The 18,029-nt window shown below is 39.9% G+C and overlaps 2 protein-coding genes across 2 annotated transcripts in view; one reads left to right on the plus strand and one right to left on the minus strand.

The window, feature by feature from the left end:
• Positions 1-1,626: 1,626 nt before the first annotated feature.
• Positions 1,627-9,402, minus strand: LOC146684505 (beta-lactamase-like protein 1). Its single transcript, XM_085443891.1, has 7 exons — positions 9,224-9,402; positions 8,893-9,033; positions 6,304-6,407; positions 6,062-6,219; positions 5,458-5,678; positions 3,568-3,673; positions 1,627-2,918 (listed from the first exon to the last, which is right to left on the minus strand). The coding sequence occupies exons 2-7, from the start codon at positions 8,996-8,998 to the stop codon at positions 1,940-1,942; spliced, it is 1,674 nt and encodes a 557-aa protein (XP_085300017.1). The 5' UTR covers positions 8,999-9,033; positions 9,224-9,402; the 3' UTR covers positions 1,627-1,939.
• Positions 9,403-12,629: 3,227 nt separating this feature from the next.
• LOC146684506 (ephrin type-B receptor 2-like) overlaps positions 12,630-18,029 on the plus strand; it is an 80,579-nt gene continuing 75,179 nt past the window's right edge. Inside the window, exon 1 of the mRNA XM_085444396.1 lies at positions 12,630-12,809. Coding sequence (XP_085300522.1) covers positions 12,758-12,809 — 52 coding nt within the window. The 5' untranslated portion in view covers positions 12,630-12,757. The remainder of the gene's footprint in view (positions 12,810-18,029) is intronic.

Below are 18,029 nucleotides of genomic sequence, written 5' to 3' on the forward strand. Positions count from 1 at the left end.
GCCTATCAACACAATTTAAAAACTGGTATAAAGTCCACACTTTCTCCGTCAATTGTTCCGTCGGTCCTGCTCACATCTCCAACGGTTTACACTTTGTCATTAACGTGGCTTCACTCCACATCAGCCACGCCGCTTTGCTAGCTAAAGCACCGGTGTCGACACATAAGGACGCTGTCATAGCCTGTCAACGACGTTGATTAGCTGCGTATGTGAATCGCATTATTGGCTGGACTATGGGATAAGGTGGCATCGTTCTAATCCCATACGGGAGCAGCCAGTCACTTACTGACTAACACTGCAAAACAGAATTGTTGAAATTTTAATTTCAATTCAGGTTAGATTTTTTTTGTGCGCAACGCAGATTTTCTGTGCGCAGAGACCGTGCCAGCAGTGCGCAATTGCGCACGTGCGCAGCTTAGAGGGAACATTGCAACCAAGCCAGACAAATTTGGGATCAAGTTCTGGATGGCCACGGATTTGGAGACCAAATATGTCTCCAATGCATCTCCTTACTTGGGAAAGGACCCCAGTCGTCAGAAGGGAGAGAGGCTGGCAGAGAACGTGGTCATGAAACTGATGCAGCCGTTTTTGGTTGATGGGAGAAACGTCACAACGGACAATTTCTTTACTTCACTGTGGCACAGACTGCTGCAGCGCAAAACAACGTTACTGGGCACAGTGAATAAAGTACTGTTTCTGTGTGACTCCTCCCATCCTGCTGCACCTGAACCAGCTAACTGGCACTCTGATTCATTTTCTCGTACTTAACATGAACAGTTTTGAGGTAATTCAGTCATCAATATATAAGGACAGAGATAGGATTACATCACAGATGAGCAGGATGGACAGAATTAAAAAAATGAGTACATCAGAGGGACAGCTCAGGTTGAACAGTTTGTAATCCGTGAAGTGAAAGTTGTTTGGTTTATTTTTTCAAGTACAGACTCTGTGCTGTTTAAGGTTTTCAGAGTGAAGATTAAGCACAGAAATAATTCAAACACAATGTACCTACAAATTTGATTTGAGGTCAGGTGTCCTATTTTATAGTAATGCTTTTAGAACAGACGCACACACTCTCTCTCTCTCCTTGCAGAGGTCCGAGGAATTTTCTGAGGATGCTGATGCTATTTTCTGGAGAACTGATTGGTCATTAGGTGGTCATTTCATACCTGCTGATCACTAATCTGGAGCAGGTTTGGTTCACAGCACAAGTTACGACTTGTAGGACGACTTACCCTGGAAAGAAGTGATCCAGCTTTGTACTACAGAAAGCTCAGGGTTAGACCTGAAGTTGTCTGGGTTAAGCTAAAATCCTACTTCGTAATACAGGCCTCTGATGACTTAGCTGTGTCTTAGTTTTTCTTATTAAATTAAAAAACACCCTTGGGTTGTTTTTTTTTAACCTTGTTTGTGTTCACGTGTTGTCATGTTGTGGCTGATAAATTTTGAAATCTTTTTCCCAAATCTTCAGGGGGTTAGTAAATGTGGAAAACTTGCATGTACGTATATTTATGTTTTCACTTCATAAAACATCATGCTTACAGGGAAAAAAATCAGACTACAAAATCAGATTTATTTATTCTCTTGCCACTTTATCATAGACACATATTTACTTTTTTCCCCTAGGATCTGGATAAAAAGTGATGCTGCAACACTGCAGGACCAAAAACTATGCACAATAATGAAACTTTGCTTTTCTTGTGCCAACAATTTGGTAAAAGGATGATTTTCAGAAATAAATGTAAATATACAAAACTAAATCAATATTACTAACAGAGGATTACCAGTGAATAATATTAAAACACAGCCTGGATTGATGATTTTAGATTTGCACAAGAGAGTCTTGACACTGCCTACACAGCCAAAAACAGTTTTTCACAGCATATTTCCTTGATACAGTTCACAGTTTTAGTAATGGACTTGTTTAAAGGTGCAGTCTTTATGAGGTAAAGTATGGTCTGCCAGCTATCCTCATCATCCTATATGTATTGAGTCCAGGGCAGTCAAACCCTGGTGCCACACCTTTCTTGTTGAAAAGGTAAAAATTGAAAAGCTGTCTGTCCTGTGCCTCCAGGGAGACTGAGATATTATTTACTTTCAATTTGCAAGGGTATGGCCTCTCAAACACCACCCTAAAAACCCTGTCCTGCAGATAATCCAGCCTAATAATTTGATACTTAGATGGGACAGTTGTGTCAACCTGTGGTCCACACTGCTGCATGAGCAGCACACCATCTGAATCTGCCTTGATCTCATAGAATGTCATATTCCTGTAAGTGTAAAATCCCACATATGGAGCTGGGTCAGGTGGTGCTCTGACAGGTTGTTGAGCTTCCCTGAAAACATTCTCAAGTGCTGGGATTAGGTAGCTATATGCCTGGCTCACAAGGTCTTTGTCTGTTGGCCGAACTCCTGCCATCAAGATCACCAATCCCAGCTTGAGCCGAGGTACAAGGGAGAGGGTAGCAGCAAATCCATCCAGGTCACCATCCTTTCTCACCACGCTGTAGCCAAACTGTTCACTTATTTCCCATGGTGTGCCAGTGAAGTTGGCAAAGTAACCTCTGTGGCATTGGATGATCGGGGTCATCATTGTGTTCAGGGTGTCTTGGCGGAGCAGAATGACATCATATGTACCAAGAAGAGTCATCATAAGTTTGGCCATGTCTGCTGCTGTGGAATACATCTGACCTGCAGGCCGGTACCAGCCAAGGTCGTAAAGGGGAGCTTGCTTTCCATTGCTGTACACGCCCACAGCCATTTTCCTCTGAATTGCTGGTGTAAAATTAAAACCAGTGTCCTCCATTCTGAGCCGCTTCAAAATGTTGTCTGAAACCCAGCTCTCAAAGTCAGTGCCAGTCACATTCTGGGCCAAGATGTTGGCTAATAAAGGAAAAGCAACATTGCTGTAGTGGCATCTGGGGGAAAAGAAAAAATCATCTTACAGATGTTGGCAAATCCTCTTTGGGTACAGAGTACTTAAAAAAAATACTAGACTATTATAGTCTGTATACTAGGTATAGCAGTGTTTCCCAACCTTTTGGAACCACGGCACATATTTCACATTAAAAAATTAAAAAATCACACGGCACACAACCGAACAAAAATATCACAAAAAGCATATTGATCTTTTTCCCCCACGCACCAGGTAGAGCGAAATTGGCTCAGTTTGTCCCCAGTATGCCTTTTTTTCTTTCTTTTGACCACCTACTCATGCTAAGGCCTTCAGATTTCTTTTCAAATATTTATCTACTGCAATTATGTGCTACATCATCTCACAGCATGACTATTATGTAATTTCTTCTTCTGTTTTACTGGCAGTTTGCAACCTATTTAATCGGAGCATTTGGTTATACTGCCCTCTAGTTGAAGAGAATGTAATTGTTCTGCCCATTTCTCATGCCAATCACTTAGAGTACTACTCAGGTGGGACCAGATCATCTTCCACTGCGCACCTATGTGCCGCTGCACAGTGGTTGGGAAACACTGGGGTATATGTCCCCAATTTTCAAACATATCAAAGAAATGAAGCTTTATATATACTGACAAAGAAATAAGGTAACTTACCTAGTTCCTGGATCTGCTACAAGGACGTCATCCTGTAACAAATTAAGGGCTTCCTGTGTGTCTCCACTCCAAAGGAGATTAGTTGACCTTAATCTTCTTGGTAAACCTGTACAAATGTCAAACCTTATTGAATAAGGTATTTTGTTCATGACTTTATGCTTTAGTAAAGTGATTCATGAAACTATTTCACCAAACTTTGTATATGAAACCTTCACTTGACCTAAACATTTTATAAAAAATACTTTTTCTCAGGTGGGCTCTGTAGGCCTTCTACCCTATAATATATATCACCTTAAAGCAACTATTGATGTAAAGAAATGCCATATAATTCCAGGAGAATTTAAATTAAAAGCTCACTGACTATGCACATTTATTTCTTGTGGTAGGGTTTTTGTCAGTAATCACATGATTAAGTGATCGCTCACATACTGGATATTAGTTTTAAATTTCTTTAGCTCTACACATTTACTGAGGCACTCATAACGATTGAGAGCGCTATTGATCAGTCACCTCTGTAAGACCTTTAGCTCACTATTAAAGATCGGTCTTTTACTCTGCCTCCTGTGACTTGCACTTATGTCCCTGTAAAACCATGACATTGCCTTTCCTTCATCATTTGTCTAGCAGCTTTTGTTGTGGCGTGCTGCAGTGGGTTGCAGGCATGTGCTTACTTTATGAATTATATTGTGTCAGACCTATATTGATCGTTACTGTTTATCTATGACGTAATAGGAGTACCCATCAGAAGGGCATCATCCTCACCTATATTGGGAAAAGTTTATCTCTCTGTCAAAAATGATCCCATTATTTGTTCAAGTAGCTTATTATTCCTTCCCATCCATCAGTTTTTGGACAGCTTATCCAATTCAGGGTAGTCACAGATCCCAGCTCCTGTAATGCATGAGGCAAGGTGCACCTTGGATATTTTGCCAGTTTAATGCAGGGCCAACACACAGAGACAGACAACCATGAACTGACAAATTAGAATCACCAGTTAACCTCTTTAGAAAGTAAGAGGAAGTCAGAGACAATATATAAGACAGACTCCAACCAGCCTCGAGTCAGTTTCAAGCATTTTTATTGGGAAGTGATACTGCGAACCACTGCAACATATTGCCACCCTATCGCTGTTAATTCTTTAAAATTAATTGCACTTTAGCTATCATGTGAGTAGCGTATTGGTATCATCAGTCTGGTAAACTAGAAAATTCATAATTTCTTACATTTAAGAAACATTTCTTAAGCTTTTCTGAGATTTTTTTAAACCCAGACCAAGGTCTTTTCCTAAACCTAATAACCAGTTACCGAAAACAAAACCTGGAACACGATGTCATCTGGTTGAAACTGAGACACAATTATGTCACCACTACCCTGCGTGCTGCTTATTGCAGACTTTGTTGCTGACCACTCACAGCACTGTTGGCTGCAAGTCCTATTTCAACTGTGCATCCATGCAGCGCGTTATTTTATACATTTCAAGCACTATGTTGATCTCACTTTTATGGGAAATGTAGAATAACCAATTAACCTAACATGTATGTCTCTGGGAGGAAGCTGTTGGGTTAGGTGACCGTGGTAACCACGGCAACATTCTGCTATATAATGGTGGCATTCACTTTCTGATCTCTAATGGTCATTTTGAATTGGAAGCTGAACAATGAAAATAATAGTTTTTCATAATTATCAAACAAAGATGTTATTATTTTAGGACTTACAGTGAAGTTTCTGTAAGTGGATTATCTGTGTCCCTCCCAATGCGACTAGTCAGTCTTTGTGACACTGATGCTTCAGAGGTCTGGACTGGCTACACAGGCTCAACAGTTATTTGATTTGTGTTGCTTTAATGGATCAAGGATGACTGCCGTATATAAAAAATGGTTGTGGGGTTACCAGAGAGATGGCTGGACATCCTGCGCAGGGTGAGTGCAGGGGTGTTGATGCCCAGGGTCCTGACTGATGAGGATGCTGGTTGCCTGCTTTTACCCAGTGGGTTCTTGATAGTGAAGTTGTCTAAGTACTTCTCCAGAGGGTCATCCAAAGAGTCCACCAGACCATCCTCCCATAGTTTGTATAGCATCAACGTGGGGAAGATCTTAGAGAGGCTTGCAATTCTGTTGTCACAATAATGCAAGGAAGCACACCACAATAAAATGGTGCCATAAATAAATGCATCCTGGTTTAATGTATAATATTTCCACTGGACAGATTTGAGCATTTATCATACTTAATGGGTTAGTTGCACACATCACAGAAAGAAAGCTTGCCTTATGCAATTATGGTCTAATCCCAGCACCTCACATCAAATAGAAGAATCACACTGCTGGTTACAGCATGCATGGTAGTAATTATTTAAATTAAACTATTAGTATTATGAGAACCTTTTAGGACTCATTTAAACAAATTACCACTTCTTTTTTTCTTCATATGTCTTTTTCTTCATATGTTATGTTCTTATACCTCAGTACTATACCTTGTGCAAAATAATACATCTCACCTGTACGCTGTGTACTCGTTGGGTGCAGGTGAGGAGGGGTGGCTCGTGTTCCTCTTGCCAAAGTTTCCATTCCATAGAATTGAGTCATTTAAAACCATGATTGCTGATATAGAAGGTAGCTTGGTGGTGTGAATTCTTGACCTCAAGAGTATATCTATCTGTTAAGAGAAGCTTTATTAAGACCAAAGGTAACATTTCAACAACATTTCAATATATACTCATTATTTCCAGAACAGATTTACTTTTTCTAATGCAATCCTCAGTGATGTGATGGGATGTTTGAGTGGCACAGGCTCCGGAAAGCGAGGACACATCTCTTCTGCTGTCACTTTTTTGGTGAATCCCTCTGTAAAAAGAGGTGCAAAGGCAGACTCATCATGTCTGAAACCTGAAGCCCTGTCCATCTGTGATAGCAGATCTTACAGTTGTAGGTTTACATATGTATCCTTTTATCATATTTATGTAGAAGGGCCCTTCAAAAAAACAAAAAAAAAAAACAAAAAACAAAAACATTTATCAAACATCAACATATCTAAAGATTCTGACCTCTAGGGGAATTTGTCAGTTCAGAAGAACTGCTTGTTGTATACTCCCACCTCCTCTATAACACACTGGACAATCTGAAGAGAAGTTTCAGCAACTTGGTTCCTTCAGCCTCGCTGTGGTCTCTGAACCAAGATATTGGCAACCGATCCGTTAAGTCTTGTAAGCTGCGAGGTGGCTCCATGGATCTGATTTGTTCGCTAGAACATCCCAAAGATACTCAACTGGATTGAGATCTGGGGAATCCAAAACCCAAGTCAACACCTCAGACTGCTTGTTGTGCTCCTCAAACCATTCTTGAACCACTTTTGCTTTGTGACAGGGTGCATTATCCTGTATTAGCATGTATGGCAGGACCTCAAGGCCACCTTCTTCCATTGCTCCAAGGTCCAGTTCTGATACTGCTGTGTCCATTGTTGTAGACCAGTCAGCGTAAGCACACTGACTGGTCTACAACTTTCCAGCCCCATGCTCCATAAACTGTGATGTTCTGGGTATTCTGATAGCTATCTATCAGAACCAGCATTAACATTATTTGCAATTTAAGCTACCCTGTCGGAGCGGGAACACCCCACACAAGCTGCAGTTTTGGAAATCCATTTTTTAGCCATCACAATACGGTCCTTGTCAGACCCACTTGAATCCTTACACTTAATCGTTTTTCCTGCTTCTAACACATCAACTTTGAGGACAAAATGTTCACTCTCTCTCTAATATATCCCACCCACTAACAGGATTCATGATGAAGACTTAATCAGTGTTTTTGAATTCACCTGTCAGCGGTCAGAATGTTAGGCCTGACCAGTGTAAATTATCAACAGCGTCTGCTGGTGTTAGATTTGAGTATATGAAATCAAGCCATATTTATTTTACAAGTTATGTGAAAAGTAGCATTTTTCAATGACTGTTTCTTTAAAAACAAAAAAAGCTTTGATGACCCTTTAGGTAACAGTAAATGAATATCATGGTCTGTCTGTTTGGATGGTTGGTAGTTGACACACTTTTAATTGACTAGACCAAGGAACTGATCGTGGACTTCAGGAAGACCAGGAAACACTTGACCCCTGTTTCAATCCAGGGGGTCAGTGTTGACATTGTGGAGGACTATAAATACCTTGGAGTACACATTGACAATAAACTGGACGGGGCTAAAAACACCACAGCACTTTACAGGAAGGGCCAGAGTCGTCTCTATTTTTTGAGGCGACTGAGGTCCTTCAACATCTGCCAGAAAATGCTCAGGATTTTCTATGAGTCTGTTGTGGCCAGTGCGATCCTCTATGCTGTTGCATGCTGGGGGAGCAGGCTGAGGGTCGCAGATGCCAACAGACTTAATAAACTAATCCGTAAGGCCAGTAATGTTGTGGGGATGGAGCTGGACTCCCTCAAGGTGGTGTCGGAGAGGCGGATGCTGTCCAAGATAAAGACAATGTTGGATAACACCTCCCACCCACTCCATGACATGCTGGTCAGTCACAGGAGCTCGTTCAGTGAGAGACTGAGATTACCGAAAAGCACCACTGAACGACACAGGAAATCATTCCTGCCTGTGGTCATCTCCCTGTACAACGCATCCACTTAACACACTGGTTACTGCTGCAACTACACGTTTCTTTTCCAGCTATTTATTTATGAGTGACTTATGTATATATATATATGTATATATTGTACTATTCTTAGTTAGCGTATTGTCTGTCTTGTCTTAATGTTGGTTTATGTTGGTTTATAATGGAGCACTGTAACAAAAAATAATTTCCCCCAGGGATCAATAAAGTATTCTGATTCTGATTGATTCTGATTCTGTTATGAAATATGAACATGTAATAATACAGTAATGGAAATACATTAATAATAAATGTTGTTTTAATAACAGGAGTGTTATGCAGTTTCTAATGTACTGAAGGGACACACTCTAACACGTATGTAATAAAAAACGGTTATTATATTCAGCGTGTACACATGAGCCCCAAAACAATCCCATTGTTCATTATTATGTAATGCTTTAATTCTCCTAGGGCCACAAAGTTATAAACCTGGATTGTTTCTTATATTACTTCAGTCCCAGTGTGTTTTACACCATCAGACACTACACTGCTATCTCTCCGCCTGAGTTAAAGTCTGCTTTAGCTCCTTGCTGATCCTACTGCTATTTCCAGCTTTGTGTAATCCTGCTGCAGCTCCTACATATAAGTACTTACACCAAGAGGATAAGAAGGCCCAGCTCACAGGTTAAAAAACACTGTACATCTCATGTGAGTGTAAGCCAATGATGGCTAGCAGCTCTTTACCTGTTTTCAGTTTTGGCTTTCTATATTGCCATATGAAGCAGCAGGTCATGACTACAGAGAGCAGAAAGAAGACAATCATGCCAAACATGGTCCATTTCACCTTCATCTTCTTTAATGGTTCTTACAGACAGCAGGCAAAGCCTATAAAAAAGTTGTACAAATGTTTTAGTGATTTTCTTTTTTATCAGATATTGAATCCAACATAAAACTCATAGCTCAAATGCATGCTAGTATGTTTCATGCCATTTGAAAATTTAGTCTCATGTCTTTTTTGTGTTGTCATATAAAAATGTCCCTGAACATGAGTTGCATTAGAAATTGATTAGCTTACCAATGAAGTGAAAAGACGCCTTCCTCAGAAGCCCCTCATTATCTCTATGATATTCTTCATCATCAGACTAGAAAAATCCACCAATTATTTTCCTTAAGGTACACAGAAGAAAAGTCAGCAAGGCCGCTTGATCCTCTGTTGCTCATGAGCAGTTACTGGCCATCTACTACATGCACTTAATCCTGACTGTTATCCCGAGCTCCAGTAAGAGAGTGGAATCTATTCCTACTTTACCATGACGTCATAATCTACAGGGCTACACCACTAAACGTAAGGAAGGCTGTGGAATCGAAACCTCTTGAACCCTCACCCTCTGAACACTTCCTGTTGATTCTGCAAGAGAGCTATTTTCAGCAGCAACAATTTGAGTAAATTAAGTAGTCAGAACAATGTTGAAGAATTTGTATCATTTTTGCATTTTAAATAAAACACAAATCAGTGACTACAGCAACAAATAATTCAAATGTGAACGAAATGAATCAGAATGGTGCCTCTCCAAGCCACTAGAAGGCGCTGTGGACTTTAAATAAATGCTATTTATAGACAGACATATGTCTTTAATAGATATATGGCTAGATAGGCAGGCCTAACCTGTGCAAAGTGGGAACACTGTGTAAAATGTAAATATACATAGAAGCTACACCTTTCCGAGATGCTCTTCTTTTACTGTTGTCAATGAATCTAATTTGTCCCTAAGATTCTCCAGCTGTTTCTTTTTAGTACCATGTACTTTTCCAGCCTTTTGTTTCTTCTGTCCAAACTTTCTTGAGAGGTGTTGCTGCCATCAAGTTCCAAAAAATGTTTGTATTCATTTTAAAGTTCATCATCGCACAGAGACAGCATCAGTGAACGCTAGAAATGATCCTTTTGTGACCTACAATGCAGACTTGATTTTATAATCTCTCCAACTTGTTCTGTGTCTGTCCTAAGGCCTCCTTCCTCCTTCCTTCTCACAAAGGAGGTGCACAGTCCCTTCAGTCATTCGAGATGCCTCGCCTTATCTTTAAGGGTATCCAATAAGCCACCCTTAAGATAAAACTGATATTTTCTGGTTGTAACTGGTAATAGTAGATCCAGAACCAGGCTAGGGGAGGGGTCACCATCTAGTAGATGGTGACCCCTCCCCTAGCCTGGTTCTGGATCAAGGGAGATCTTCCTTCCAGCCAGCACCCTGTACTTGCTTGCAGGGGATCTTGTGACTTTTGGAGTGTACCTTACAGTAAAAACACCTTGAAACAGCTGCTGTTGTGAATTGGCTTTTGGTAATTCAACTAAATTGAAATTAAATTGTTTGCAAATTATTCCACTCTGTTATTTCTTATTATTTGAAAGTCTTTCAGGAATGGGCTTCCTATAATGCCACCCTACCTCATGAGCCATAGAGGTTTTAGTTTTTGTCGCGTTGTTTTTAAAAATGATCCACCACTTTCTGCACTGCTCTGCTCTGCTCGCTGGGACCCCAACAGTGAGAGCAGCCAAAGAAAGGCACCAGCTTTACTGACCCATAAGTCAAGATAGATTATTTCTGATTGGCTCGCTGATGGTGTGTCTGACCTACAATCTGCTGCATTCCCATTGCTGTCTCCCTGGGCATAGGTTTCCATAGGAACAAGCCGTAGGCTCCTCTAATCTGTTGTTTTGCAGCTCTCACTCATCTGGAGGCAGGCTGGATTCCTTTTTGTCATGCCCATATTCTTCTGCTCTATTTCCTCACTGAGCTCTATCTCTTTTTCTCTCTTGCTTTACTGGCAGCGCTATCCCTTTCTCACTCTCTGTTTTTCCCTCTCCCTTAGTCTCTTTCATCCACTGCAGTCTTATCTTAGGGAATGTCTCAGACAGGTCGGCTGTGGAATCTCTATGGACATGATAGCAGTGCAGCTTGCAACAAAGGTATTATTGAGTTCTCAATGACAAAAGGACCAAATAAAACATGTCCTCATATCACAGGTTAGTTGTGTTTTTTACTTTAATTCGTTTTATTTATACTCATCCAGTCCAAATAACACGTCTGAAATATATCACATGTAGGGTGAAAAGACTAAATTTTTAAACGTTATTTTCCAGTGCTATGTAGAAAGGCCAAAGTTTGCATCCATAACATTTAATGGATTTATAAATCTAATAAAGCATTAGCATCAAAAGCATTAACTCTCTCAGGCTCAAATTAAGTTTTTGTTGCTAATGCACAAAAGAATACCTGCAGTGGTACTTCCGAGTAAAAAAAACTCATAAAATATGTATGTGGGGTAATCAGGTTGTTAGCTTTTAACTGTTGCAAATCTGCAACGCCTGCCTTGAGAGGGTTAAAAAGTTGGCACAACAGCCTCTTGTCTTTGAATCCAATTCATTTCAGTTCAGGTTTTATATCACCAGTTCACATCACAGTTGTGAACTGGTGACAGTTATTTTAGGATGCAACAAGCTAACAATGACTTAACAGTCCTAGGAAGGAGGAACTCATTTTAACATTAAGAAACCTCCAGGTAGACACAGGCTCAGGGACAAACAGCCATCTTGGGGGTTAGGGCCAAGAAAGGAAAGAAAAGAAGGTTGAAGAGAAATGACAAACCGCAAACTAGAAAGAAAAAAACAGTACTGGAGTAGAGCTAGGTCTGACAACGACAATTAATAAGTGGGCCCACAACAATAACCTACAATAACATGATCGCCAATTTTATTTGCTGGTTAAAGTTGCTGTGAAATCATTTCTGAATAACATTCCTCAGTGTACAATTGTACAAAGACTGAGTTTCTCATCATCTCGGGATGAATAAAATATTATCAATCAATCAATCAATCTGCAATACACAATATCATTAAAAAAGAATTCTAAATATCTACAATGAAACAAGGCTGAAAATCAGATTGGATGCTATATTCATTTCCTCAGTTTAAAACTTTTTTGGTGTTCTGTAGTGAATAAAATATCAGATCTGCAAATTAGCGCAGGAGTGCAGTGTTGCTACTTTTTGGGATGGGGTTGGTAATTGCTACTATGCTAAAAACACTGGCTTCATTCCTTGAGTTATGTGTAGGTTAGTGTTAAGTGACGTAATAAAAAATTTGCTTAGGTACAAAGATTGTGCTGACACTGAATGGTAAAGAAAGGTCTTTCAAAGCGTCTTCACTGGCAAATATAACATCTAATAATTTAGGTTAAAAATTAAAACAGGCAAGTGTAATAATAAATTTGAGTAAAAGCACTTTCCTCCGACGGAAATGCATATTAATGCCTATTCATAATTAACCCTGGTGGCCTTGTTTTAAAAAAGAAACAAAAAACCCAAACCCTTGTGTCCAGTCAGGCGCAGCCGATGTTCTGTGTTTTTCCGCTGCTTTTCTGCCCCCTCTTTTTTGGTTTCGCCCAACCTGACCTGAACAGCAGCGCTTCAGCCTTTATCTTGGTGCCACTGATGATGATAAGGATGCTTCTCTCCATCTCTAAATGATTTCACAGGAAACCGACCACAGCTGTACGGCTGCGCGATTAATACACTGGCTTTTAACAGGCATAAGTCTGGAATATCTGTGATTATGGATATCTTGTACTTTCTATGGATGCTGCCGTCGGTGTGGGCTGTCGAAGGTAAGCTGGAATGCGACTCTTAACTGAATCTAAACGCTTGAACGGAGCCGAGCTGTGAGCGAAGGGACGACAAAGCGCCATCATTAATTTACCAAAAAGCCGACAATGCGTATTTTAACCTCATTTAAGGGAGCAGTCTAGAGGAAATCTCCGAGGTGTTGTTTGGATGGAGGTCTACAGCTTTCACTATACCGAGAAAGATTTAAGCTGCAAATATGTTGGTAGTCGAGACAGAATTTAATCAGCTTCTCTGGCCTTTATTCTTATCTGGCATCAAAGGCCATATACACAGTCTCATTTTCTCTATCCTTGTTGTTGTTATTATTACTGTTCTTATTATTTATCTTTAATTTAACTGACATTCCTTTTGCTGCAATCATTAAGTACAATATGTTTGGTCAGGCAAATACTTTCCAGTCCCACAACTTCAATTTCTTGTTTCCCTATTTGTAAGTACAGTAAGGATAAGAAATATTTTATTCATCTAAAGGTTGACAAGATCAATTACATAAATACCCAGTATTTCTCATCAAAATTTTATTTTAAAGAGGAAAAACAGTTAAAGTCAATGTAGGAGAGAAACCACTTTTATAAGAGAAAATAGTCTAGCCTGAGATAAGACAGGGTTGGCCTAGTCCACTGCAGGGGGACTTTATAAGTTTGCTCACTTGCCAATAAAATGAACAGTCTGTAATTGTTATGGTATTTTCATTTTCTTGCAGAGAGACAGAATATAAACTATACATTAAAAAAACCAAAAACGTATTTAGTCCCCTACAACTCAGCAAGAACTCATGCTCCCATGGGATTGACACTGTGCCCATGTGGCACCCAGATTACATTCAATTCAAATTTATTGAGGTAGTCCCAAACCACAGCAACAGTCGCATCAATATCAATATCGTATATTGTACGATAAAGACCCTACAATAATACAGAGAGAAAACCCAACAATTATAACTCCCTTTGAGCGACAGTGGGAAGGAAATTTCTGTGAAACACTGACAATAAAAGGACAGAGCACAAGTTGAAAAACTCAGTATGTCTCCAACTGCTGCACCTGTAAGAAAAAACACATACAGAAAACAAACAGCGCCTGAAAGGAAATAAAAGAAAAAAAAACATAGATGCACAAACAAACAATCTTGTTGTGTTCTGAATGTGTGTGTCTGTCAACAAATATACTTGGTAATGAGGGTGAGAAGCTGCATCCACACCTCCCAGAATACAGAGGCAGACAGAGACCCAGGTGACCAGGGTGCAGCCCCCATAGTACTGAAGACCCGAGGCCACACATCTCGATGACAACTGCGTGCACATCCCAGCAGGAGAAGAAGGGACAACCCACATGGGGCCCTCATGGCCAAAGAGCAAGGGAACCAGAAGCAATGGTGGGCAGACCACTCTGACAGAGGCTGGCCAACTCAGCATAAGCCGAGTTAGGTAGCCGAGAGCTGCCCAGCACCCAGCAAGTTTGCCAGTGAGTGTTTAAAGGATTCAATGAAGCCTTGAGAGAGTGTTGTGTTGTGATGAGATGAAACTGAATCGAGACATTATAAAGTCATATTTTGCTTGTTGATCAAATAACAGTAACACAGTAACGCGCAAATCCACTTATAACATCTGTGTAATGTGTTTTCTACATTTTTGGTTGATATTCTATCTCTCTCCATTAAAATTAAACTAGTATAAAAAAGTTAATTTCTTTGTAAGTGAGCAAACCTAAATAATACGGAAGGATTTAAATAATATAATAATTATAATTATTGTGATAATTTTATTCCCCACGCGAAGAACATCATGGAACTTCCAGCTGCCTGATCCTATAACACTATTACTAAGGAATCATCTGATCCAGCTCTAACTATGAGCTTTATCAAAAAGGATAACGCTAAGTGTAATATTAAAATTAGAGACAATGTCTAACTCTCAAACATAAACATTCAATATTTCAGTCAGGTTTTAAAGCATTTCACAGTACAAAGTGTATAAACTTTTTTGGGATAATGTCAGTGTTGGAGCTGCCATCGTCCTCATTCGGCACAGTTGGTTGAGCTTGTTAATGAAGTGTCTCATTCAGATGAGCGAAGATGGTGATGAGGTGTTTGGAAATGTTGTAAGTGGCTGAGTTTATACTGCTAACAATAGGTCTTCCAGGGACTCCTTCTTTGTGGCTCTTCAGAAGTTAATATGTGCAGGGTATAGGCTCCCCAAAGTAAAGTTAGTTTTTAGGGTGGTCAGTGGCTTTTTCCCTTTCGAGTGTTTGGAGATAGGCTTTCGTTAAGACTTTAAGTATTACTGTCACTGAGGACTGTGGCAATTTTGTTGTGATAACCAGCTGAGTTAAGAACAACAGTACACCTTCCCTTGTCAGCTGCTAGTAGGTTGATGCTGTGGTTTTCACTCAGGATGTGAACACCTTACCTGAATGTTGAGGTTGGATGGAGGAACTTTTGCACTGGGCAGGGCAGGTTGCTCCGCTTTAGGTTGTGTTAGTTTAGTAACCCTTGAGATGCTCCACCTTTTGTTATTAAAACTGAAGAAGCCTATTGAATGAAAGGGCTAAAGAAATCCAGTCCCCTTCTTTTTTTCAAGCTCTTAAGACTACCATGGCCAGGATGACTGGGAACAGGCACAGACAATACAAAATACAAAACAAAACACAAAGAGCAGCTACCTAAACTTTACTTATTCGGTGTCTTGCTAACAGTGTCACATTCTGTACAACCCTGAATACTGGATACTTTCTTTGAAAATGAAAGCAAAAAAATGAAAAATGTTTGACCCCCTGGCATAACGCAAAAACACGTACCTTAAAGCAGATAACAGGTAGGGCTGCCACAAACGATTATTTTGATAGTCGACTAGTCACCGATTATTTTTGCGATTAGTCGACTAATCAGATCATCATCCATTGGACGTAAAACGTACAGCTTATTGCACCAGCAGCATCTGCTCTTATATAACTATCATTAGCTTACAGCTTTAAGTGTTTATGGTATGTGCTAACTAAAAATAAAGACAAGATGGTAGTTTATTAAATTTTAATGAAATTTGCAGATTCTTTCGGTGAAGTTTAATAAACTCCTTGCTATCTAAAATATAACGGGACACCGGAGTATATTCTCGAGCATCTCACACTTCTGATAATCAGTTGTTTATTCAGCTGTGTAAAAACTATAACTTTAATCTCAGCCAAACCGATTTACTCAGGAACAAATAAAATATTAAAAAAGCCAAACAATAACATTTTGAAGTTATCTAAGTGACTTATATATATTTAACCTGAGTAGTCGACTAATCGTGGCAGCCCTAATAACAGGAGTGGAGAGGAAATGGCCTTGCACTTTGGTCTGAAAAAATAGTCTGTGACTCTTAAAAAAAGCCATCCGTAAAACTAGGACATCTTGCTATTTGTCACTGCTCAAGGATAACACAGATTGCTTTTCACCTCAGCAGCCAATCTGACAAAGAGTTGGAGCTCTGTTGAGCCAAGTATTCCTTTAATCTTAACTATGTCTGTGTAGGTACTCTGCAATCCAGGTCATGGTATTCTTGGGAGATTGAAGTCAGGTCAAGATGAGAAACTCACTGTAATGACAAGCATTCATGAAAAAGATTCTCCGGTTTGTTGGTGTTAAGAAATTAGTTTGTATGTGATGACTTACATAGGAGGTTATATAATTGTTGGGGTTTTCTCTGTTTCCACGGTATTATTGTTGGGCCTTGTGGTAGAATTAAGGCACGATGGGACCACAGATCCATGTTTTGAGCCATCTTTATTTAACATTTGCATCACACCACCACAACCCCACACCAACCCCTGAGTCCCGTGTTTTAACACGGCGGGCGTGATTGCGGATGCCGTGCAGGTGCGTCCGCACGGCACCGCAGACCACCTTGAGGTCTGGAGTTTGACACCCCTGCTCTATGACTTCATCAGTCTCTCACATTGTCGAGGAACTTTAGCCTATTCTTCATTATGTTGCTTTAGTTCATGCCTGCTTTACAGTTCGTATGCACGAATATGTGTGTAAAAAACACTGACAGATGTTTCACATGCAAATCAGTGATTTGTCAATATTTTTCATAGGGATCTGTGGATTTATCTAAATATCCATAGTATCAATAATTCTGGCAGCAGTATCGGATCCATAATAGAATCAGTGCTTTAGTTTGTCTTCTCTTAAGGTAAGTGTGTTGTTCCACTCATCAATATAGCAGACATGTCTGTGCAAACACCCCTTTTCTCATAAAGGCACACTTTGCTCAGCTCCCTACTTTCCTGTGTGTAGTTGTCCTGCTGTCATGTGACTCGTTGGCAATGAGTGAGTACACAGGTACTTCACAGGTGTGTACTAATTTTCACACCTGAATTTGTTACTAATTTACAAACAAACTCAGGGTTCTGTTGCCAGCAAAACAAACATTCAGCAAATTAAAGCAAATATTTAGTTACATGTTGCTTTATATTTTGTTATGTTGCAGATTAAGTCATTTGTGCATACTTACTTGGTTCTTTGTTTTCAATTTTCATGTAGGTCAGGTGTGGGGAAAGGCCTGCCTGACATTTCCTGATTTTAAAGTACTGATAATGTCAGATGTGACATCAGCAGGGTAACCAAGATGAGGAGTTTCTTCTACTATAGGAATGCTTCCTTTTGTATGTTTCAAGATATAAAGGGATTTGTTGAATCTTTTTTTTTTTTTCGTATATAGAGCCGTTTAGTTGTTACATGTGCTAATCAGAAGTGTGAGGAGCTTTTTGTAATTTTCAGTCATCTATGTAGAGTTTTAGATTCCTCAGCGCAAGTTAGTGGTACTGGCTGGACTCATTCAAGGGAAATTTATAGCCCTATATATAGTCAGTCTCTGCTTGATTAAGATGAGGGTGAGCTTTGTTACTGAATTCATGTACTTTTGAATTCATTAACTGAGTTACATTGGGGGGGGGGGGGTGTTTAAGTTTCACATATGAAGTTCACTGTAAATAAATGTCTCATCTCTCGGAAGCCTAAATGTCTGCTGAGTCTGCTTCCTACCACCTTCCTTGACGTTCGAGTCAGACTACTTCACAGGCTGAACGCGCGTTAATGCGTCATCACGATTAATGCAATGAGAACCTTTAACGCAATTAACCCATCTAGAGCGCAGAATGGACAAACTTTGTACAAACTGGCTGAAATGCGATGACAGTGACATTTCCGGCATTTTGAGTCA

The sequence above is a fragment of the Copadichromis virginalis genome, linkage group LG20, assembly GCF_057382275.1.
Source record: "Copadichromis virginalis isolate Kocher_CV1m ecotype Utaka linkage group LG20, C_Virginalis_male_GT1.1, whole genome shotgun sequence".
NCBI lineage: Eukaryota > Metazoa > Chordata > Actinopteri > Cichliformes > Cichlidae > Copadichromis > Copadichromis virginalis.